This window comes from Pongo pygmaeus, chromosome 4 (assembly GCF_028885625.2).
Source record: "Pongo pygmaeus isolate AG05252 chromosome 4, NHGRI_mPonPyg2-v2.0_pri, whole genome shotgun sequence".
NCBI classification, from domain to species: domain Eukaryota; kingdom Metazoa; phylum Chordata; class Mammalia; order Primates; family Hominidae; genus Pongo; species Pongo pygmaeus.
In genome coordinates, this window is record NC_072377.2 from 136,443,578 (window position 1) to 136,468,089 (window position 24,512).

At 38.4% G+C, this 24,512-nt stretch overlaps 2 protein-coding genes across 10 annotated transcripts in view; both read right to left on the bottom strand.

The window, feature by feature from the left end:
• MEIKIN (meiotic kinetochore factor) overlaps positions 1–7,798 on the bottom strand; it is a 126,479-nt gene extending 118,681 nt beyond the window's left edge. The window contains exons 1-4 of the mRNA XM_054488162.1: positions 7,534–7,798; positions 7,290–7,383; positions 6,800–6,887; positions 4,791–4,851 (exon numbers count right to left, since the gene is read on the bottom strand). Coding sequence (XP_054344137.1) covers positions 4,791–4,851; positions 6,800–6,887; positions 7,290–7,383; positions 7,534–7,639 — 349 coding nt within the window. The 5' untranslated portion in view covers positions 7,640–7,798. The remainder of the gene's footprint in view (positions 1–4,790; positions 4,852–6,799; positions 6,888–7,289; positions 7,384–7,533) is intronic.
• A 4,433-nt stretch (positions 7,799–12,231) lies between these two features.
• The window catches only part of ACSL6 (acyl-CoA synthetase long chain family member 6), a 65,105-nt gene continuing 52,824 nt past the window's right edge, over positions 12,232–24,512 (bottom strand). For all 9 annotated transcript variants that reach the window (XM_054488172.1, XM_054488166.2, XM_054488165.1 and 6 more), the window contains 2 exons: positions 21,784–21,855; positions 12,232–16,613 (listed from right to left, as the gene is read on the bottom strand). In XM_054488172.1, coding sequence (XP_054344147.1) covers positions 16,476–16,613; positions 21,784–21,855 — 210 coding nt within the window. In that variant the 3' untranslated portion in view covers positions 12,232–16,475. The remainder of the gene's footprint in view (positions 16,614–21,783; positions 21,856–24,512) is intronic.

The window sequence follows — 24,512 nt, forward strand, 5'->3', positions numbered from 1 at the left end:
TTATATAATGTTGTAACTTGGTGTGGTTTTTTTTTTCATTTATTGGGGTGAGCAGTTTGCACCATCCAAACTTGGCTCTCAGTATCTCTGTTCATACTATTCAGAATCTGAATGGCTCTTTCAGTAAATATACTCATGACCATTTTTAATTCTAGGAAAATTTCTAGCTTTGTGTGTTTAATAATTTTCCTTCTGTTTACTTTATAATGTCTGAACTACTGTTTTTTAGATGTTAGAATCATTGGACTCATCTTCTAATTATTTTTCTTGTTAAAATAACAACTTTATTGAGATATAATTCACATGCCATAAAACTCACCCCTCACCCCCCCCCTTTTTTTTTTTTGAGATGGAGTCTCGCTCTCTCACCTAGGCTAGAGTGCAATGGTGTGATCTCGGCTCACTACAACCTCCGCCTCCCAGGTTCAAGCAATTCTCCTGCCTCAAAAATTCCAAGTAGCTGGGATTAGAGGTGCACCCCACCATGCCTGGCTAATTTTTTGTATTTTAGTAGAGACAGGGTTTTACCATGTTGCCCAGGCTGGTCTCAATCTCCTAGGCTCAGGCAATCCACCCGCCTCGGCCTCCCAAAGTGCTAGGATTACAAGCATGAGCCACCATATCCGGCCAAAACCCACCCTTTTAAAGTGTACAATCAGTGGTTTTTTTGTACATTTATGGAGTTGTGTCACCACTGATGCTATTTCTATCCTTTATCTTCTCTTTCATGTTTGTTCAACTTTTTGGAATATTTCCTTAAATTTATCATGCAATTCTACAGAATGTTTTCTGATTTCACATTTTTATTTTTTAACGAATTCTTTTTGTTCTGAACGCTTTTTATAGGAACCTGCACTTGTTTCATGGACACAACATTTTTTCATCATCCTGAGGATATTAATGAAACTGTGGCTCTTTAAAAGATTTTTCTTGTACTGTCATTGTCCTTCAAGTTTCTTTTATTTAGTAGCGGTTATTTTAAATGTTTACTTAAAATGTCTGCTAATTCTTGAATGTTCAAGAATGAGGTACCAAAATGGCATAACAACTGGGGCTTAGGAAGAAGTGGATTTTACTGAAGAGCATTTAGACAGGGACCAGGCCACACTACCAGAATGCACAAATTCCAGTCTTCTCCTGGGGACAGAAATTTCCAAAAGAGGAATCCTCTAATCTTCTAGTTGGAGTGTATTTGCCTGAGTGCATAAGGGGTCTGGGGATTTCACATCAAAATATATAGACTTTCACTTAATTCCCTTTCCTCCCCGGTCACTGCTAGTTTTCAGTACAGTATCCTTGAATCTAGTCCCTCTGCTTCAATGTCTTAGACTACCAGGGTGGGAAGAAGCATAGTTGCCTGGCCACAGTGTGTTAGGGAAAGGATCAAAGCATCTGTTACTTTTGAAGATTCAAAAAAAATCTTATTTTAAAGATTTCCTCCAGGAATATGTAATGCCTCTAATTCCTGAACCTTTAGCCTGAATCAATTTGTTTCTTGGTTTGTCTCTACTCTAGACACCTAGTTTTCAGGCTTTTTTTTTTTTTTTAAGATCGGTTAGGTCAATTATAATTCATTAATCTACCTTCCACATTCCAAACTTTCATTAATTATCTGTTGCTAGCTGAGGTCTCTTCTTTTTGAACCTACGGCTTTACAACATTTTTATGCCTTTATTGATATTTTAGTAGGGGTTCAGAAAAGAGAAGTAAATGTGTATTCAATCTTCAACATTAAATATAAAATCCTTAATTAATTTTTCAACGTGTTATAAAGTTACTAGATTCTAAGGTAGAATTAAAATAATAAATCATATGTTAACTAGAATTCTGTGGGCTGCTCAAAACTTAGCCCATCACAGTATTTTATTATGGGAAAAAGTATTTCAAGTTTCAAATATCAATCAGCAAATGCACTCTCAGAATACAAGCCGTTTGTAAGTTAGAGACAACTAATTTTGTATTTCCTTATACCTTTCACATGTCAACTTGATAAACCTAGTAATCAAGGACATTTCTCATATATTTAAACTATGATTTTAGAAAATGCTGATTATGGTTAAATGGTATTTTCTCTAAATAGAGTACAAGACCCATCCAACAAGCATTTGAGACATTCGACAATTATTTGAACCTGTATTATCTTTGAAAATGTATTCCAAGCATGAGATAGGAAGATAAAAGATAGTGCTAATTCTCAATGGTTTTAGAGCCATTTTCCTCTTTTTGAAGAGTTAAAGACAGACAAAAACAATTACACTGTGGTTTTGAGTCTTTTGACAGAAGTATACAGAGTGCCACAGAACTACCAGGGTAGAACAAGTCACCTAGAAAAAGAGAAGTCAGAAAAGGCTTCCCAGGAGAAATGGCTCCTGAATTTATTTTTGAAAAAGTTAATAAGGCAAAGAAGGGAGAGGAGGAAGAAGGAGAGAAAAGCATTTCCTGAGCACCTCCCATGTTCTTTGGCAATGCATTCTAGGAAATATTCCTCTAGTCTATTTTCTAGCTCACTAATTTTAGTTGAATTAATTCCAATATTAGACTCTTTGGTTAAGTTCTAATTTGATAATATTTTTAGTTCCCAGGGACTATAATTTTTTTCATAGCAGCCTGCTATATTATGGATTCAGTGGCCTCTTGTATCTACAGATATTTAGTTTTGTGCCATTTCCTCAAACGTTAGCTCTGTTTGTTGCATTTGTTGCCTCTTTTCCATGGAACTGGTTTTCTTCAAAAGTTTGGATATTCCTGGTTGCCTTATTTGTTTCTCTGAGAATCTGTTTATATGGCAGTAAGTAAAAATTCTGAAATAGTGGCTTGCTTCTGGAGATCTTGGAAGAGTGATGAGACATTCTGGGAACTTGTGTTCTAGGTGGGGATGTCCTGTATTTTTTAGGTACTGTAGGTGACATGGGGGCACTGCCCTAATTGTCTGGCCAGTGTCCACACTGGAAGTCTGCTGTATCAGAAGTCTCACGGTTCAGAGAGCCATACTAACTTTATTATTGAGTTAACAAACATAAGAATTGACTACATCTTTTACTTTTTTCTTCCTCTGCTATCCTTGTAGCAATATGGAGTTACTCAGACTCTCCTCTGTTTATCAACTCAGCCCCAACATTGACCCTTAAGAGCCAGCCCCCCCAACAGTTCACTTTGCTTGGGAGTAATTATCAGGGTTTTCTCCTGGCAGCAGGCACTGGTAGCTGTCAGAGTTTCCAATATAAGAAGGGGATTATGAAAAAGGGACCAGATATTTCAAATGTAGTTCTTAATCCATCACCTTGACAATTCCTTCAAGATCTCTTCCTTTTTTTTTTTTTTTGTTTTTGGTGACGAAGTCTCACTCTTGTCCCCCAGGCTGGAGTGTAATGGCACAATCTTGGCTCACTGCAACCTCCGCCTCCCAAGTTCAAGCGATTCTCTTGTCTCAGCCTCCCGAGTAGCTGGGATTACAGGCTCCTGCCACCATGCTCTGCTAAACTTTGTATTCTTAGTAGAGACAGGGTTTCACCATGTTGGCCAGGCTGGTCTCGAACTCCTGACCTCAAGTCATCCGCCTGCCTTGGCCTCTCAAAGTGCTGAGATTACATGCGTGAGCCACCGTGCCCGATCAAGAGCTCTTCTATTACAGTCTTTTGCTTTACTGATCAAGGGTTTAGAGTATTTCCAGGCTACTTTTACCTCTGCAGTGGTTTTTTTTCCTGCTGTTGATATGTTCATCAATCTTGTCTCATTTGCTTTTAAGAATTCCTCTGTATTTCTGATGTGCTGGTGGCATCCTTGTTTTCAAAATAACTTTGATTATACCAATATGTAGATGGCTCACAAATTTCTATCTCCAGCCCTCCATATCCAACTATCTGGTTGATATTGCTACTTAGTCATCTTAAATGCACTCATAACTTAATGTACTAAAAACTGAATTTCTAGTCTTTTCTTCAAACCAGTTTTTCTTTCAGTGAATGACACTACCTTGTATCCAGTTATACAAGCCAGAAACAGTAGTCATCTTTGACACCTCCATCTCCTTCACTCTTCATTTGCCAAATCCTGTCTCATAACCTAAAATAGCCATCACATCACATCAGCACCCTTCTTTCCATCTCCAATGTCATCACCCTAGTAGAAGGCACCATTATTTCTCCCCTAAACTACTTGAACAGCCTCTTAACTGCACTCCTGATTCTTTCCAGTCCTTCTTCCACACTGCAGCTAAAGTGATCATATCATTCTCTATTAAAATGACTTCAATGACTTTTGCTGCTCCAAATATAAACATCAATATTTTTTATATGGACTACAAGGCTATGCAGGGCCTCAAACCGGTTGTCTAATCCTGTCTTACACTCACATTTCCTCCTACTCTCTGTACTGCAGTCATACTGGCCTTCTTCAGTTACTCAACACATAATGCTCAGTCCCATGTTAGAGCTTCCCTCTGCCTGAATTTCTCTTTACTCATCTCTGCATAGTTAATTTCTACTCTCCTTCAGATCTTAATTCAATTACCATTCCCTCATGGAAGTCTTCCCTAATTTCTCTAGGTAAACTCAATTAATCACACTCAAGTCAATCTCTTTTACAGTACTTATCACAAGTAATTTCACATTTACTGGCATGTGCTTAAAGGCTTTAAGGATGAGATCTATAGCAGAGTCAGAAGGATTCACTTTGGAGTAGGGAAAAGACACCTCTTCCACTGAGATGGGAAGATGGGGAGAGATACAGATGGATGCTTATGTTTGGAGGAAAAACAGAAAGCTGAGGGAGTTCACATTTGACAGTCTTACCTGATACTAGTTCACTACTTGATGAACTACTATCAACCTGGAGGTCATCAGTAACTGATTCCTAAGTGAAATAAGAATTAAAACTATAGCAAAATTATGAGATTGTTCATTTCTATATTATAATCTTGTACAGATTTATTTTAGAAAAATGAAAACATCAACTTTGTATGTTTCATATATATAATACATTCAGTTTATTGTTCAGATGTAATCTGATATTTAATATTAAACCTAAAAAAAAATTAAAATATAATACTATGAACATATCTTGTAATCAACAATATGCTAGTCAACTAACTACTGTGGGATGACAGCAAATAGAAGATAGAGGTGAATATTTTTCTGGTTCCCTAGTGGGAAGGGGCTTTTTTTCCATCTATAGAGGCAAATATATAAATCAAAAGAAAAGACTAGTAAGTCTAAAATGCTAGAAATAAAATTAAAGGCAAGTAAACAAATATGGAAACATTGGTTATATATGTATGTACAAAAGTATAGCCATCTTTAATATTTAATAGACATTTCACAAAAAAGTACAAATGGCCAATAATTTGAGAAAAAAAGTATCGACTTCCCCAGCATTCAAAGAAATGAAAAGTAAAAAAATGCTACTTTTCATCTATCTATCTATTTCATATATATACACACACATATATATAAAATTTTAAGATGGTGCTGATTTATCAACATGAATAAAAAACTTGAAACATGATCCAACCTGTGATCCACTGCAAAGTATTTATCTTAGGGTAACAATGTGAGGTACACAAAAAACTTCTGTAACAGAATGTCTATGGATATCAATAACAGCAAAACCTAGGAAACAATCTCAATTTCCCAACCACAGAGAAATAGTAATACAAATTACAGTATATCTATCTATAAGACAAAACACTATGAAGACACTGAAAGTCATATTTTTGAAGAATATTTAATGTATGGGAATATACAATAAGACAACTTGTAATTTTTTTTAAAGACAGGAAAAAAGGAACAGAAATATATAAAAATTTTAAGAAACTTTCAAAACACTATTTTTTCATAGTATAAATACTCTACAAGGACTACTTTACACTGTTAAAATATGGGATAAAAGCCTTTTAAAAAAATGTCTTGTGTTGAAACTGCCTTCCCCCAAAAACATGTTATAAAGGAATATTAAGTTAAAAAAAAATAGAACTTGGCCAGGTGCGATGGCTCATGCCTGTAATCCCAGCACTCTGGGAGGCCGTGGCGGGCAGATCGCTTGAGGTCAGGAGTTCAAGACCAGCCTGGCCAACCTGGAGAACCCCTTCTATACAAAAATTAGCTGGGTGGTGGTACACGACTGTAATCACATCTACTCAGGAGGTTGGGGCAGGAGAATCGCTTGAACCCGAGAGACGGAAGCTGCAGTCAGTGAGCCAAGACTGTGCCACTGCACTCCAGCCTGGGTGACAGAGCAAGACCCTGTCTCCAAAAAAAAAAAAAAAGGAACTTGACTATGAAGTTTAATGTTAATGTCAGATGAATCACAAGCAATTTTTAAAATCTGAGTTTCCCTAAATTAGTGCTGTACAGCTTTAAAATATAGCACAGAATTCATATTAAATACAGCACATCAAGAAGTTATAAAATATTCTAATGAATAAACATTAGAATGCTCTGTAACATATTAAACCCTTAGTAATGAATGTTTCCAGTTGTTAATGGAAAATCAAATGGAAAACATGAAAAAAGGAGTTATTAAGTAACATTTTGTATTTGTCATACAGAAAATTCACCAATTATGGACGTTTCTCCAAAAACGTGTCAAGGGAAAGAGAAAAACAAAAATGCATGACTATGAATCTAGTCAAGTCAGAAATTCAAGGCCCTGTCTAAAGACACATCGGTGTTTATAAAAATACTGGAGAGCTATGTAACATCTACAGAACAAAGCCCATTTTATTCTTTCATCCGGAGGTACATCAGGTACTGATAATCTCTACACTAAGTGTATCCAAGGACTAAAAGAGAAACATACATACACTCAACGGTGCAATCTTCTCATCCTGGATGTCTTCACTAGACCTATTTTCTTGCAGGCTTTTCTCTCCTGTAACTGCTAAGCGAGGGCTAACAAACAGACAACACAATTAGTTTTCACCATCTGGATTTGGCTCTCCACGTCTCTGTTCAGACTCTTTAGAATCTGAAAGGCTCTTTAGGGACACCTTTAGGACGAAGTAAGTACCAGAGTGGTGACTTGCACCAAAACCCAAATGCAGGGACACAATCGTTTAGCTCACCGACCAATTTATCTCACTTCCTTTTGCGTAAATTGGCAAGCCTTCCCCTTTTTAAAAATAAATCTTCCTGAAGTCAAATTTTGGGGTCCATGTTCTGAGAAGAGCAAAATCAGAGTACTGTATTTGTTTTGCTCATTGACTGTGAGAATAAAGGCTACTAGCAGAAAATTCGGCTTGAAGTTTTCTGAGGCGGCCAGCTAGGATGGGGCTGTTACTCGAGGCTACATACCTGGGCGGCCCAGAGCCGCTACCTCCCTGCCTGCTCCGCTCTGCTTTCTCTGCAATCTTCGACAAGCCGTGCGCTTTGCCTTTTCTCTTCGAACCTGAGACAGGGCGGCACGTTTCAGGGCAAGAAACCCACCCACCGGCTTCGGGGGGGTCCTGGGCCCGAGGCCTAGCGCCCCCGCCCGCCCTCGGTCCCGTCCCGCAGGCAGCTCGGCTGAGCTTACGGTGGGCGAGCTTTGAGAATGTACCTGGCGGGGCCTCCGCCTTCGCTGGAGAGCCTAGGTCTGGCGTCGGGGTGAGATTGAGCCTCTGACCCTCCCGCTTTTTGCGGGTATAGACCCGTAGCGGCCACATTGCTATCCCACCCTACCCCCAGGCCTCGGGTGCCTCTGGACTCTCGATGGCCTGCCTTCCTGAGGATCAGGGCTAAGTTGCAGGGAGTCAGCGTCCAGGCGAGGCCCGCGGAGCAGCCCCACAGCAACTAATCGAGCGAAAGCAAAAGCCCCAGAACTGGTGCTGCCGGGCCTCGCTCCCGCGTTTTTAATCTCTGTGAGGCCGCGCAGAGGCTTCTGGGAAAACGGAGGAACGCGGCAGCCGCCCAGCCCTCCTGTAGGAGCCCAGGGGTTACTGGGCCGCTGGCGCAGGCTCCTTCAACTCCAGCGAAACGAGAGTTTTTTGGAAAAAACTTTTTCCTCGTCCAGAAAAAGGTTTAATTCAGCCCCTCCTCCTCCGTCTGAGCACTTAGGTTTCCCCTGTAGCTGCATGCTTAATTCAACTGGGCATGCAGGAGTAAAGGCGTTCCCTCCTTTGGGTGGGCCCAACACTTCCTCTGAACGAGCTCTCCTTATCAGCACTGCATAAGGCCTTAGTAATGGAGTTTTAGGCCACCAACACAGGCAGTCTTGTGAGGGGTTGGCCTCAGTGCAGGAAGGTCACAAAGAGGACTGAATGCACCTTAAAGTGACAAGGAGCTTCTCCCTGAGGAATCAACTTCAGTCCCCTGGGTCTGCAACTTACTGGAAAGCTATGGTAATTAAGAGGCTAACCAAGCCTCTGAAGATCCCGGGCTCTAGGAGGCTGCTTCTGGACGACAAACAGTTCCTTAGCCTGTGTCCAGGAGCCATCTCTAGACATCTGGGCATCCTTGTGGTTAAGGAAGAAGATTCCATAGGGGCTCTCCTCCTTGTGCCCTGGGCCTCAACTTGTTGCTGCACCAGACCAATCTGTTTCTTCTTCTTCTTTCTTCTTTCTTCTTTCTTTCTTCTTCCTTCTTCCTTCTTCTCCTTCTCCTTCTTTCTTCTTCTTCTTCCTCCTCCTCTTCCTCCTCTTCCTCCTCCTCCTCCTCCTCCTCCTCTTCCTCTTCCTCCCCTTCTTCCTCCCCTTCTTCCCCCCCTTCCTCCCCCTTCCTCCCCCCTCTTCCTCCCTCTTTCTTTTTTTAAGACAGGATCTAGCTTGTCACCCCGGCTGGAGTGGAGTGATACAATCATAGCTCACTGCAGCCTCAAACTCTGGGCTCAAGTGATCCTCCCACCTCAGTCTCCTGAGCAGCTAAGACTACAGGCACATGCCACCACGCCCAGCTGATTTTTAAATTTTTTTATAGAGATGGGGTCTTGCTATGTTATCCCAGCTGGTCTTGAACCCTTGGCCTCACGTGATCTTCCTGCCTTGACCTCCTAAATTCTTCGGACTACAGGTGTGAGCCACCTTGCCCAGCCTTGGTTCAACTTTTATGTAACAAAATTGTGAGTTGTTTTTCAGTTGCCATGAACCCTGAGGTCATGTAACCTGAGCATGCCTAGATGAACCAAGCATGCAGCCACAGGGGAAACCAAGTGCTCAGATCAAGGAGGAGGGACTGAATTAAGAAGTAGATATGGCATGGCAGCATCCAACCAGGTTGAGCTCTGGCTTCATTCCATAGCAGGATCCAGTCAGATCATGCCTCCCAGCATCACCTCATTACAAGATCCAATCAGATCACATCTCATTACCCTATGCTTATAAAAACCAACCCAAACCCCAGCTTAGGAAGACAGATTTGAGCATTTCCTCCTGTCTCCTTGCCAGCCCACGTGCAATAAAGCTTTTCTTTTCCCAAAAGCCGGTGCCATGGTATTAGCCTCTACATTCATCAGGCAGTGAGCCCATTGATTACTCGGTAACAAACTCTTCTGCTCTGTCAATTAGAGATATGTTAGAATTACCTCCCTTTCTCTCCATACCCTAGGTTGAACCATCTGGCGACATCAGATGAGCATATTATGCACATAACAATAACCATCTTTTTATTCTAAAAAGTGGAAATATTTCATAACATTTAAAATGCAGTTTGAAGAGATAAAACTATGAAAAGCTCAAAGATTTTTCTGTAACACCTCAGTATTGTATGTGCGAATATAAGCACATATATATCCATGGTATTTTTGTAATATAATCACTCTGAATATTTTATTTAAAATCTGCTCATAGAAACATTCATGATAATCGATTTACTAGATAATTAATCCTCAAAATCTAGCTTTCTAAAGAACAGATGGTAGGCATTCTTACCTGGTTTTACCTAGTGTTTTGAGTCACTGAATCAATATTTACTGAACACCTTAATCTGTATTAAGCACTGTCGTAGGTCCTGGGGATACAGAAGTAAGTCGGAAATGGTCCTTCAGTTAAGGATCTCACAGCCTTGCTACAGTATAAAGCAATTATCATCTTTCAACATCCTTTCTTTAGTTGTGTCCATAATATGCTGGCAGGCAGTCTGTAGTTTACAAGCCAGGCCTTTATGCTCCCCCCTCTCCCTTTGGGGGCTGTTGTGAAAAAATTCAGAGTTCTTAAATGACATTTGGGAGGTCTAGAGCCTGGGGTGCCTTAGGCCCAGAAATGGAAGAAACATTGCAAAATGAAAATAGGTTAAACCAAAAGCTGGTCTGCCATTTGGTGGTCCTGTTCCCTAGAACTCTGTCTCACTATACTGAATTACATTCACTGATGTGTCATCAAGTAATTCCCATAGGTTTGTGGGAATTAATGTATCAGGTTTCAAAACCAGAAATAAACTTTGATATGATTTCTTTAGCCAAAAGGGTCCTCAGAGATGATCTAGATGCCCCCTCATTTTGCCACTGAGGAAACCAGAGTGTAGGGAAGCTATTTAAAACAGATGATTGGCATAGGGACCATGGTTCTCCTGGCATCTGGCTGCTGCGCTTGTCATACTCCCATTCTTCCTAACACATGGCTGGGAGAAAAGTAGGGGGAGCAAAGAGAGGATCTTGAATTCCTTGGTAGCAAGGGGAAGTGAAGGAACTAGAGACAGACTTGGTCTCTTTGATACTTCACCTGGAGTCAACCTATAAAGGGGGAAAGAAACGTGTCTCCTACAAAAGGATGAGACAGGGCAGAGATATCTCAAATTCAGTCATCTCTTTCCCCCTACTCCACTTCCAAATCTGCAAACACCAGTGCAAGTGTTCAATAATGAGTGTTCAAACTTCTTCCATTTCCCCATTGCACTGCTTCCATACCTAGACCCAGAACTCAGTAATCAGCATTTCAGTTCAACACATGGTGGATTTGACTAGGCTTGGAACAGTCATGGAGATATTAACTTCCATGGGAAAACAAATGTCAAAGAGATTTCTGAATAAATCTTTTGGGAAAACAGCCAGTTTGTGGGTTTGAGATTCACCGGAGCCCAGAGTAAATCTTTTTGAATGATGTTTTCTTATGGAGTAACCCACTGAGCATCTTTGTGGTGCTATCCGTGAACTACGGGAATCCAACTGCAAACCAGTTTATTTTTGCTTGGATGACAAGAATGGAATAAAATACAGTGATAGAGGAAATATACCTTCAGGTATTGCAGTCTTAATGCTATGCAACATATGAAAAAGGACCAAGGGGATTTTCCTTAATAGGCATTTCTTTAGCATCTGCTATTAGCCAGAGCTGCACTGGACATAAAACTTCAAGCAACTCAGTCTAAGTGGGGGTGGGGCAAAAGGACTATCAACCAATCAACCACGTGGGAAGCTTCTCAGAGAAAAGGATGCTGGAATCCGAGTTTTAAAAGATGAATGGTTGGAGTTAGGGGAATTAGAGGAAAGGGCATTCTAGGAGAAAGGGACTACATGTGTAAAGGCACGTAGGCACAAGAAAGTATGATGCTTTTAGGGAAACACAAAAGTAATGAGTATGATTGGAGCCGAGGCTCCATGGAGGAGGGAGTAGAAGAGATGCTAGACCCTGTGTGCTGAACCAGCGAGTTTGAAGTTTATCCTGGAAACTATGGGAAGTCACTGAAGGACTATTAAGCAGGAAAGTGGCATTTTCTATCTAGATTTTCAATTTAGAAAGATTGCCCTGGCTGAAATGTGGATGGCGAAATTTGAGGATGCTGGAGTGGAAACATGAAGGCTAGTTAAGAAAGCACTGTAATATTCCAGACAAGAGATAAGGGTGGCACAAACTACACTAATAGCTGTGACAATAGGGAGGAATGGATGATAGCAAACACATGGAGAAGGCAGAATCTGCATATCTTGGACACAGCAGAATTCATTATTTTTAGAAATTGTATCCATTATTCTGAATATGAGTAAAATACATGGAAATGATATTTTAAAGGCCACCATAATGGAAAATTTGAAGACAGTTATTTGTTATGTATTCATAAAAATGATTTAAATCCAGGAGATATCTGACAATAGCAAAAATTCCAACAGAGGCTTGGGCAGAGGAGCTTTTCTCTGGATGGACCATAAGTTCTTGGAGTTTGTGGAACTTTAACAGAGGACGTAGAGTACGGATGTAAAGTATACTGATTGGTAATGTAGCTTGATACTATGTTTATCATAAGCAGTAACTGTGATTGATAATTACCAAATATACTCACATGAGGGTATTATATTATGTAAATATATAAAATAGTAATTATAAGCATCTTTGAGAAATGAAAAATCTTTTATTTTTTACAAAAATTTTCATAAATGCATTTTATATTTAATATGCATGCTATTATAACAAAGCAACTGAAAATGTAATTACAGTTAAGATACTTTTATGCATATTTAAAAAAGTAATATTTTAATTCCCTCGATTTTTAAAAATTGAAAGTAGAATAAGCAATTCTTCAAAAAATATCCATTTTCCCCCATGCAACTGTTGCAATGATTTAACAAGGAAAATTAGAATAATCAGTCAAATGAATGTTTAAAAGCCACTGTCACCTCATGAAACCCTTTCCATTTGGGACCAAGTTTAGAAATGCTCACATTTCAAATATTTATCTACTGCCTGTGTGTTACAACCATTAATGTGTTCTAACTGAAGAATTTCTCATTTGGGGTATTGACCTTACTTGAATGCTAACCCACTTCTTATTGCGGTTAATTGTAAATTCACAGAAAGTATTTTCTAGCATACTCGAGAGGAAATTCAGACTACTAGGAACCTTTTTTCTTTTCATGTAAATGCTTCCTTAAAATTAGAACCGGCAAGGAAATACAGCCAATTTATAGTTTACCAATTTTATATATGGTTATTCATTCTTTTTTTTCCTGAGATATTAAGCACATTTGTAAGTAGTCTGTTTTCATGCAAAAATATATTTTCCCATTCTTTACATTCATTTTAAAGTATTTAATATTTTAAATAACTATATCACATTTATGCTTCATACATTTGGAAAATAAAGGATATTTCCTTTTCTTTACTGCAGAAAAAGGAAAGGTTATTGGTTCTTTAATAGGTAATACAATCAAATTAAGTGCTGATTTGAAGTTGCTAAAACATTACCTGATTGTAAAAAATTCCAATGGAAAGTTCTATTTTTTCTCATACTTGTAGCTTTAACTACATGTAGAATGAAAGCATGACTTGCATAAATGAAGGAGACATAAAATGTTTAATCCTTGGATTTCTGAGTTTATGAGTTCCTCATACATGGGGCTAGGTCTACATACTATACCTGACCAGAGTCTCCTCTCCCATTTGCAAGGGAAGTCTCAATATTATATAAAGACATCTTCCACAGCAAAAGGAAAAACAGATTTGGTATATATTTTATAATATACACAAAAGGATCTGTTTGCAAAATATGAGAATTACTAATACATTTGAATAACAGATAAAAAGGCCGAACATTTAAGAACATATTTACACTTAAGGAACTGATTATCTGTTATACTTCTAGGCTTAAATAGATCCAATGCCCAATATGAATGTGACCATCATAAGTACATCACCTTTTTCTATCTCTGTTAATGAGAAATACAGATTTTTTTCTCCTCCAGAATAAAGTTGGGAAATCTGAAGCAAGAAGGATTTTTCCACTGATACATAGGGGTTCATTTCTCATTTCTTACAAAATTAAGTGGCATTAAACAGAGAAATAGATAAATGTACATGCAAGATATTTAGGGTACACTATTTACTTTTCTCAGCACATCTGAACTAACCCATTTATTGGCCCAAGTGTGATGATTTCCACATAGACGTGGAAATCTAGAAATGTAAGATCTTTTAAGTGGCAAAAAGAAGAAATCTTGCTTTTTTTTTTTTTTTTGAGACGGAGTCTCGCTCTGTTGCCCAGGCTGGAGTACAGTGGCACGATCTTGGCTCACTGCAAGCTCCGCCTCCTGGGTTCATGCCATTCTCCTGCCTCAGCCTCCTGAGTAGTTGGGACTACAGGCACCCGCCACCACGCCCAGCTAATTTTTTGTATTTTTTAAGTAGAGATGGGGTTTCACTGTATTAGCCAGGATGGTCTCGATCTCCTGACCTCGTGATCTGCCCGCCTCGGCCTCCCAAAGTGCTGGGATTACAGGAGTGAGCCACCGTGCCCAGCCAAAAAGAAGACATATTAAGTGGTCCATAATCTGTCATATCTATTATAAAGTATAAATAAAACAAAATAAGTTTTAAATTACTTGTTTATGTCACATTGTTCAAAATTCTTTTGGACTTAAAGCCAACTATGAATTTTAGTTGAGTAGGAGGACAATGGGAAACAGATTCTTTTTTTGTTGTTATTGAAATGTAAGCAACTTGCCCTTAAAATAGTATGAATATCCAGTTCAGGTAACAATTTTCACTTTTAATTAGTCAAATATATATTAAATATAAAAATCTAATGCTGTACAGATGTGACTTTGGACATTTTAAGTATTAGTTTATTCAGAAACGCCTTTAAAAATCAGTGTGTATAGAACTAGCTCATTTCTTAAATGTCAAATTTAGAAGTGCAACAGCGGGTCTTCAGAGAGAATATGCCCAAGAAAGACTGGATAAAAAGACTGGGTAAATACATCAAATGAAACTGTGATTCACTTTTGACAAGACTGAAATATAAGTATATAATCACTGATGCATATTTATTCAATAGGCCCATGTGATTATGTGGTTTTTAACTAACAGCATTTATTTTTGCAAACTGCCTGGCATTCCTCCAAGGGAAAGGAGCTTCTAGACTACAAACACTGAGCACATACATTTTAAATTAACACACGAATTGCATATGGATTGTTCATATGCTTTTAGAGTCTTGTCTCTACAGAAGAAAAACACCTTCCTGGGGTCCATGCCTTTTTCAGAGGCACAATCTATAGCTTGGAACTTAATTGCTGTCCATAGTATCTGGACTTTAATTAGAAGAAATTATTGACACCCCAATACACGGTGCGTCTAAATACATAATGCAAGAAAGGAGGTTTTAGTGGTTAAACTTCGGCACACTTAAAGATTTTAGGAATGGAATTATGCCATTAGGCGGTATTTCTTTGTCTATGGACTTAAAAAGTTTTCTTGGGGCATTTTAAAGAGGTTTATCAAAGTTATATTGTTGAAAAACTATTTTCCCTGGAAATAATATCCCCTCCTTCCCACCTTGTGCCTTGATATTCTTACTGGAAAAAAAGTGAAATTGTTCAGAATTACAACCATATAGGGTTTCCAGGCATAGCATGGGCACATTGGGAATGGAAGACTAGAAGACCCCAGCAAGGAATGTAGGTACATTAATTGCTGCCTACCCTGAGAAATAACTCTGAGTTTCTTCTCCCAAGTCTTCCTCAAGGATCCATTCATTGTAGAGTCAACAGATGTCTTTTAGAATTCATTATGATAAGAAGTCCATGAACATACACATACTATCCTTGAATAGTTTTACATTATATTTTTTCTAGGTAGTTCCTGAATACTTTAATGAGCTTAATAAATGAGAAAATGTATTGAAAGGTCTTGGTAAGTTACTATATAAATATGACATGTGTTTTAATAATATCTGAATTTGGCTGGGAACAATGGCTCATGCCTGTAATCCTAGCACTTAGGGAGGCCAAGGCAGGAGGATCCCTTGAGCTCAGGAGTTTGAGACCAGCCTGAGCAAAATCTCTAAAAAAAAAATTTTCTATTAGCCAGGTGTGGTGGCGTGTGCCTGTAGTCTTAGCTACTTGGGAGGTGAGACAGGAGGATCGCTTGAGCCCAGGAGATGGAGACTGCAATGAGCCATGATTGAGCCCCTGCACTCCAGCCTAGGTGACAGAGCAGACCCTGTCTCAAAACAAAAAGGAAAAAAAGAATTTCTGAATTTTCATTTTTTATGAATGAAAGTAAAAATCAGAGAGAAAATTTTCACATATGACAATATGGATTGCCATGTTTAAAGATTCTGAAGTTACGTAGACTATGAGTTATCATGTTTTGTTTTAGCATGATTCTATATACCTAGCTTTAATTTTTGAAGTCTGATTTAATTGTGATTTTGACAATCAGTTATTGAATGAGGTAGTCCACATTGCCTAGATATTTGCTGCATCTGGTTACTGTTTCACAAATAATTAAGTACAATATATCACTTATGTTTTTCCTTTATGTTTAATAGTTCTGTGAACATTGACAATATATTACTTTTAGTGGTACACAGTTCTTGAGAAAATGTCTTGATTTTTACATTGCCATTTGCGATATTTTTAGCAGCCCACCACAATATCATTTTAATAATAAAAATAAAGTGTACTCATTGATGATAGAGAAAATATTGTTAAAGACCTCTTGGGACAGGTAAAGGCTCAGTCATAAAATCAGATGCTTATTCATTTTCAGCTGTGTCATTTTGACTCATTACTTTCAAGAATAACTATAATATTGCTACACAGTCCATTATACTGAGAAGAACTTTCATTGAACTTCACATGGAGATTGAGTAAAGCTCTTCTATTTGTTTTTTGAAGTACTCTCTCAGCTCTGGTCTCTTAGCTTTTAGTGTTGGTGTCAGCAAGCCATTTTGAACTGAGAACATGTCAGAATGGATGTGAATGGCTTTAACCTAAAAACCAAATGCAGAATACACCTTTAACAGGAATAGAACACAGTATTTATAGTATACATAGTAAAAAGCAAACAGGCACATGAGAGTAGATATATTGACATGCAGACATTATGCTAAGTCAAAATTATGTTGAGAACATTTCAGCCTATTTTACGTATTTAAAAGCCAACTTTTTTCCTTCCTATTCATTCATTTAGCCAGTCAACAGAAATGAATTAGTTGCTTACTCTATGCCAGGCACTGAGGATACAAAGAGGAATCATGAATGCCTCTGACCTTAGGGAGCGCACATTCACGTCCAGTAGTGGAGAGAGAGAAACACTGGGCAATTATCAGTATGGTATGCATGAGATAAAGGGCACCCATCTCAGGCATAGGAGGGGAGAGGGAGAGACAGTCAGGGAAGACTTCCCAAATCAGATGGATGTTAAATAATGGGTTATAGTTAACCAGCAAACGGGGAAAAGTGGGTGGAGAAGGGCATTATAGGCAGAGGCAACACCAAAACAAAGCCATGGGAGTGAGAAATGGCAGAGTGCGAAAAGGGAACTCTAAGTGGTTTCTTGTTACATAAAATAAGAGGCAAAGAGTGTGAGGGATGAAGCTAAAGTGGTAGATGAGCCAGTTTATGGAGGAGCTCAAATTTTATTCCAAATACAATAGTAAGATACTGAAGGTTTTTAGTTAGGGCAATGGCATGGCTGAATACACATTTTGGAAAAATCTCTCCAAGAGAAATGGGAAGATTGTTTTTGAGGGGATTTCTAGGATATCCAATTTAAATAGCTGGAAATCTTGCCTAAAGATGGGCATCATCTTTATGGTATCATCTATGGCTAAAGATAGGTATCATCTTAAATAGCTGGAAATTTTGGCTAAAGATGTGTATCATCAAGTGTTTCAAAATCAGATATGGTTATTGTAAAAAGGGTTTTGTTTGAAAACTCTCTCAGTGTGCTTGACATTCAAAGAAGCACAGATTCAGTAAGGAATAGGGCTGCTGTTCTTTGTACCCTGTAGAATATACTTTTTTCCTAATTTGTTGTTACAAAACATAAACCATCCTAGGAGACCCAATATTTATTGGAAACAGGTCCCAAGGGAGACGTTTTTAAACCATAGTGCACTGAGAACTAGGTGATCTGCAGAGGCCACTGCTGGGGATGGTGCGGAAGTGGGGTTTAGATAGGTAAGGGTAGAAAGGAAATGGAGAAGGGTGGGAAGATGAGGTGAGGTGCTTAGGAGGAAAAGTGTGTGTGTAGAAGCTCTGGCTCAAGCCCTAAACCAAACTGAGTAGCACTGCTCTTATGTTTTGTGCATGCTCAATTTTTATATAAGATGTCATCTAAGTTCTACTTAAATAAGTTTGATGACATCACCATTTGATGACAAAATTAATTAGCTTAAAGAAAACATTAACATAATCAAAATCAAATTTAATCTTAGTTACGGGATTTAATGCAGTAGTAACTAACCTTTACTGTCAAAATGAAAAACTGAAAAATTGACAGTACTAATATCCTTAACTTTTCAAAAAAAATTTCTCTTTCTGTAGAAGCACTATCACATGAAGACTTCTGTTAAGTGCAAACCATCTATCCACCTTCTTTTGTTATTAAAATTAATACTATGCTTTTAAAAAGGAGATACAAATGCCAAGATATAATTTCTCAGTGTTGTAGCCTGGGTTTCGGTTTGTCTGCATTCCTAACAGCATGTAGAGAACATTGTATAATTGGGACAAGAGTCTATGTTCAGTATGGGAACTTGGGGTGAGTATCTTTGAAAAGCCAGCAGTGACAAGAAGAAACTACTAAAAAATACAGTACTGGAAATGTAGATTTCATAAGGAGAGGTATATAATGTCATTTATATGGTTAAGTAGAAATGTAAAAGAAAACATTATGATCTTAGGTAGAAAGAACAGCATCAACAGGTAGATTTGGAATATCTGCCGAGCCAGCTACCTCCCCAAACCTAAATGGCTGAGTGGGACATCTGCAACTCCATGTGGCTGTCTACAAAATAGTTCTGCCTGAGAAGAGGCTATATCATTAAATACAGCCTTGCAGAAGCCCAAGCAATATGGCAGCCTGCTCTGGGCTCACCTTTCAGTCCCTTAGTGAGCAGGTCAGAGTGGCACTGCTGGTAGGCTGCCAGTCCCTGGTCTGGTCTGACCTACGGCCCTTGAACTATTTAAATCCTTCTATGAAAATACCTATACAACCTGCTTGAGTGACTAAAAAATATAGGCAGTAAGTGGAAAAAAATGAGTCAGCCAGTTGTTTAACTGACACTGACTTTAACTATGGGCCACAAACCTATAGTTTTTTTCAGAAGTGAATCAATGATAAAAGCACATGTTCATTTTTTATAATAATTATTTTCTCATAAAGCCAAACTGTCGAATTGTGAACTTTTAGAAAAAAGGTATGAGAGTCCTTATTCTCTCTTTATGCCACACACTTCACAAAACTGGAATTTCCATTTTTTAATTAACAAAGTTTTTGTTGGGAAAAGAAAAAGGGAGATGCCCAATGTTAGCTTTCCTTCCTGAAACCATACTCTTTTCACTGAAAAGAGATGCTACAGGATTTTTAAAAATAATTCAGAAATACTGTAACATTTAAATATAGCATTGGAATAAAATTCCTCAAAATTGTCCATTTATGCCAACTCATAAAAGCATAAACTTTTCACAATTTTAGAGACATAGTATTTTAAGTTTTTCAATGGTCTTAATGAAATCCTTTAACACAATATTGCTTGTAGATAATAAACACAGAGTGAATAATTTAGAACAGGAGAGATAAAGTAAAAAAAAAAACAATTACATGAGTTAGGGAAATGCTCATTTTCTTATTTAAAGGCAAATTGGTTAGGTAAGTGTTCATTTCAATGACAGGAAATACAATAAAATATTTTTAGTAAGTGCTTAATTAGTCAGAAATTGAAAAATCTATCAAGTGTCAAAGTTCACACTGTATTGCCTATGCAAATTAATAAGGCATATAAATGTCAAACAAATGCTTAAATCATGGTTAAGTATGCCCAAATACTTCCCAGCCACCTATCTACTCATTAAAATATATCTTCCAAAGATCTCCATAAATTAATAATGGTTGGCCTAGTTCTAGGAATTGTCTGTTCTTGGAAATTAAATTACATCATTTGTTTTTCTAATTCAAGGTTTAATTCAGATCAACCAAGCCCAGTAAGTCTGAACTCCTAAAGCTTTTGTTGAATGACTTAAACTTTGGATATTGAACTTGAATTCGTTACTTGTGTGTGTATGTGTGTGTTTAATTAGAGTTATGCCTTAATTGGCCATTATTTTTGAGGAAGAGGGAAAGGACAAGCTGACAATGGATTATGGATTAACTGAAATAATTTATGTTGAGCTTTGGATCACAACTGAGAGCACACCCTCCTCAGGCATGAGGCCTGGTTTTTGCTTTCCTGCGGTCAGCTGACGGCACACACTGGATATGGTAGGGAGGATGTCATAGACCAACAAAGAGGAGAATGAGAACAGAGAAAATCAAAAGGCGACAGCCTTGGCAATAAAACTAAAGGCCTCTGAGATCCCACATGACTTCCCTGTATTTGAGGTTACCATGGTGAGGGCAGATTATTAGAGCAGAAACTCTGCGAACGCCATGTGGAAAGTCAAGAACTCGTCTCCTCTCAGTGAAAGTTCTAACCAGAGCAATGGTTAACACTGGAAACTTAACTAAAGGTCCCTTTTAAGCATAATCTTAAGAGTTGGTATTTTTTTCCATGAAGAGGAATCTGGGTGTCATGATACTCTGTGTGCCCTGGGACAGGTCCCGCATCCAAACACCAGCAGGGGGCGTGCAGGCCTTGTGAATGCACCAGGATGTCCGCGGGAACTGCAGCTTAGGCTGCAGTCAGCCCTTCAAATCCACGTAGGCCCAGACCAACCAGGCCTACGACCACTCATTTGTGGTCCCTGGTCTACATGATCACAGAGGATCCCATCACACAACTCCCCACTGAGGAAGGGCAATGAAGTCAGTTCGTATGCCAAAATTGACCTTTTTCTTTTAGAAAGATAAATGTAACTTGCCTGAATGCCTCAGATTCCATACTTTTAAAAAATATTTATTTACCCAGGCCTAAATTGCCCTAAAACATACTGACAGTTGAGGGTAAAGCAGTGTTTCTCAAAATGGATTAATATAAAGATCTATTTTTAAAGAAAAACAGTATTTTTAGACCCTGAAACTATGCTTAGATTTCCATAGTTTGAAACTAAAAAAATAAAATTTTAATCCATGAAAATTTTTTTAAATTGCAAATTAAAGCACTATAAGAGTTTTATATTTTAAACTGGTTTTAAATGTTTTTAGGTTATTAAGTGAACATACAAAATTTAAAGATTCTTGTCAAACTTGAAGACCCCTGTCACTAAATTTGGGGAAACAAACTTGTATGAAAAACAATTATTTTCATGAAATGTTTATCTTATGAAAAACAATTATTTTAAATATAAGGAAATTTTAAAAATCAGTATATTAATATTTTTCCATTTGAAGCATTTTTCTCTTTGAATTTTTGACAAAAGAGGATGTATAAATTATATATGTAAGTCAGACTAAGTATGCTTATGAGCTCAATTACAGTAAGAACCCAACCTTGCAGAAAAAAAAAAAGTCTTGGAGGACTGCTGTGTCCTCTCCCAAAGCATTCTGTTTCCTCCTCTTTACAGAGGGCATGCTGGGCTGACAGATCACTGGCCCGAGGAGACCAATCTTTCCAGTGTCCTCCTAACAAGTAAGCTTGTCTGCTGAAGCCAAGAAGACGGTCCCCACAAAAATAAAAATAAGATAGGACTGTCGTCTTCGGTAATGCAGGAAGCTTGGAAGACAGATCATGTACACATGATTTGCTAGTGACAGCTAGGGTATTATTTCAGCCTTATGAAAGTTTGTAATTATAAGGACGAGTGCAATCTCTTTTGACATGTGACCTATTTTGGTTCAGGAGGCAGCTTGGAACAGGCCTTCAGGGGTCCACTGGTACACAGCCTGCTGGCGGGCCACACCATGAAAAGTCAGGAATCTAGGTCAGGGTCACCATGGGTTAATTTAATTTTCATCACTGCCTAAAGGGCTGTAACGAGTATGGGGAAGGTAACAGTTACCTGCTCAAAAGAATGGAGTCCACTTTCTTTTCCTAACCTCACCATATCTTCCAAAATGGCTTTCTTCAGATCCTGAATCAAACCATATGAGAAAAATTACAAGACAAGAACACATTTCAAAATGGAGGTAGAGGAAACAACACTTTTGAGTAAAGTGCAACTGATGATTGTGCCAACATGTGCTAACCCACAGCCCGCAACTGAGGCTGATACTCCCTGGCAGCACTCCAATCTGGCAAGTAAGTACCCGAAATGGCCAAAGGAGTGACCATGAATGGGCTAAGGGACCACTCAATTTTTTTTTTTTTTTAATTATTATACTTTAAGTTTTAGGGTACATATGCACAATGTACAGGTTAGTTACATATGCATACATGTGCCATGCTGGTGTGCTACACCCATTAACTCGTCATTTAGCATTAGGTATATCTCCTAAAGCTATCCCTCCCCCCTCCCCCCACCCCACAACAGTCCCCAGAGTGTGATGTTCTCCTTCCTGTGTCCATGTGTTCTCATTGTTCAATTCCCACCTATGAGTGAGAACATGCGGTGTTTGGTTTTTTGTCCTTGCGATAGTTTACTGAGAATGATGATTTCCAATTTCATCCATGTCCCTACAAAGGACATGAACTCATCATTTTTTATGGCTGCATAGTATTCCATGGTGTATATGTGCCACATTTTCTTAATCCAGTCTATCATTGTTGGACATTTGGGTTGGTTCCAAGTCTTTGCTATTGTGAATAGTGCCGCAATAAACATACATGTGCATGTGTCTTTATAGCAGCATGATTTATAATCCTTTGGGTATATACCCAGTAATGGGGTGGCTAGGTCAAATGGTATTTCTAGTTCTAGATCCCTGAGGAATCGCCACACTGACTTCCACAATGGTTGAACTAGTTTACAGTCCCACCAACAGTGTAAAAGTGTTCCTATTTCTCCACATCCTCTCCAGCACCTGTTGTTTCCCGACTTTTTAATGATTGCCATTCTAACTGGTGTGAGATGGTATCTCATTGTGGTTTTGATTTGCATTTCTCTGACGGCCAGTGATGGTGAGCATTTTTTCATGTGTTTTTTGGCTGCATAAATGTCTTCTTTTGAGAAGTGCCTGTTCATATCCTTCACCCACTTTTTGATGGGGTTGTTTGTTTTTTCTTGTAAATTTGTTGGAGTTCATTGTAGATTCTGGATATGAGTCCTTTGTCAGATGAGTAGGTTGCGAAAATTTTCTCCCATTTTGTGGGTTGCCTGTTCACTCTGATGGTAGTTTCTTTTGCTGTGCAGAAGCTCTTTAGTTTAATTAGATCCCACTTGTCAATTGTGGCTTTTGTTGCCATTGCTTTTGGTGTTTTAGACATGAAGTCCTTGCCCATGCCTATGTCCTGAATGGTAATGCCTAGGTTTTCTTCTAGGGTTTTTATGGTTTTAGGTCTAACGTTTAAGTCTTTAATCCATCTTGAATTAATTTTTGTATAAGGTGTAAGGAAGGGATCCACTCTTAGCTTTCTACATATGGCCAGCCAGTTTTCCCAGAACCATTTATTAAATAGGGAATCCTTTCCCCATTGCTTGTTTTTCTCAGGTTTGTCAAAGATCAGATAGTTGTAGATATGTGGCATTATTTCTGACGGCTCTGTTCTGTTCCATTGATCTATATCTCTGTTTTGGTACCAGTACCATGCTGTTTTGGTTACTGTAGCCTTGTAGTATAGTTTGAAGTCAGGTAGCATGATGCCTCCAGCTTTGTTCTTTTGGCTTAGGATTGATTTGGCAATGCGGGCTCTTTTTTGGTTCCACATGAACTTTAAAGTAGTTTTTTCCAATTCTGTGAAGAAAGTCATTGGTAGCTTGATGGGGATGGCATTGAATGTATAAATTACCTTGGGCAGTATGGCCATTTTCACGATATTGATTCTTCCTACCCATGAGCATGGAATGTTCTTCCATTTGTTTGTATCCTCTTTTATTTCACTGAGCAGTGGTTTGTAGTTCTCCTTGAAGAGGTCCTTCATGTCCCTTGTAAGTTGGATTCCTAGGTATCTTATTTTCTTTGAAGCAATTGTGAATGGGAGTTCGCTCATGATTTGGCTGTTTGTCTGTTATTGGTGTATAAGAATGCTTGTGATTTTTGTACATTGATTTTGTATCCTGAGACTTTGCTGAAGTTGCTTATCAGCTTAAGGAGATTTCGGGCTGAGATGATGGGGTTTTCTAGATATACAATCATGTCGTCTGCAAACAGGGACAATTTGACTTCCTCTTTTCCTAATTGAATACCCTTTATTTCCTTCTCCTGCCTCATTGCCCTGGCCAGAACTTCCAACACTATGTTGAATAGGAGTGGTGAGAGAGGGCATCCCTGTCTTGTGCCAGTTTTCAAAGGGAATGCTTCCATTTTTTGCCCATTCAGTATGATATTGGCTGTGAGTTTTTCATAGATAGCTCTTATTATTTTGAGACACGTCCCATCAATACCTAATTTATTGAGAGTTTTTAGCATGAAGGGTTGTTGAATTTTGTCAAAGGCCTTTTCTGCATCTATTGAGATAATCATGTGGTATTTGTCTTTGGTTCTGTTTATATGCTGGATTACATTTATTGATTTGCGGATATTGAACCAGCCTTGCATCCCAGGGATGAAGCCCACTTGATCATGGTGGATAAGCTTTTTGATGTGTTGCTGGATTCGGTTTGCCAGTATTTTATTGAGGATTTTTGCATCA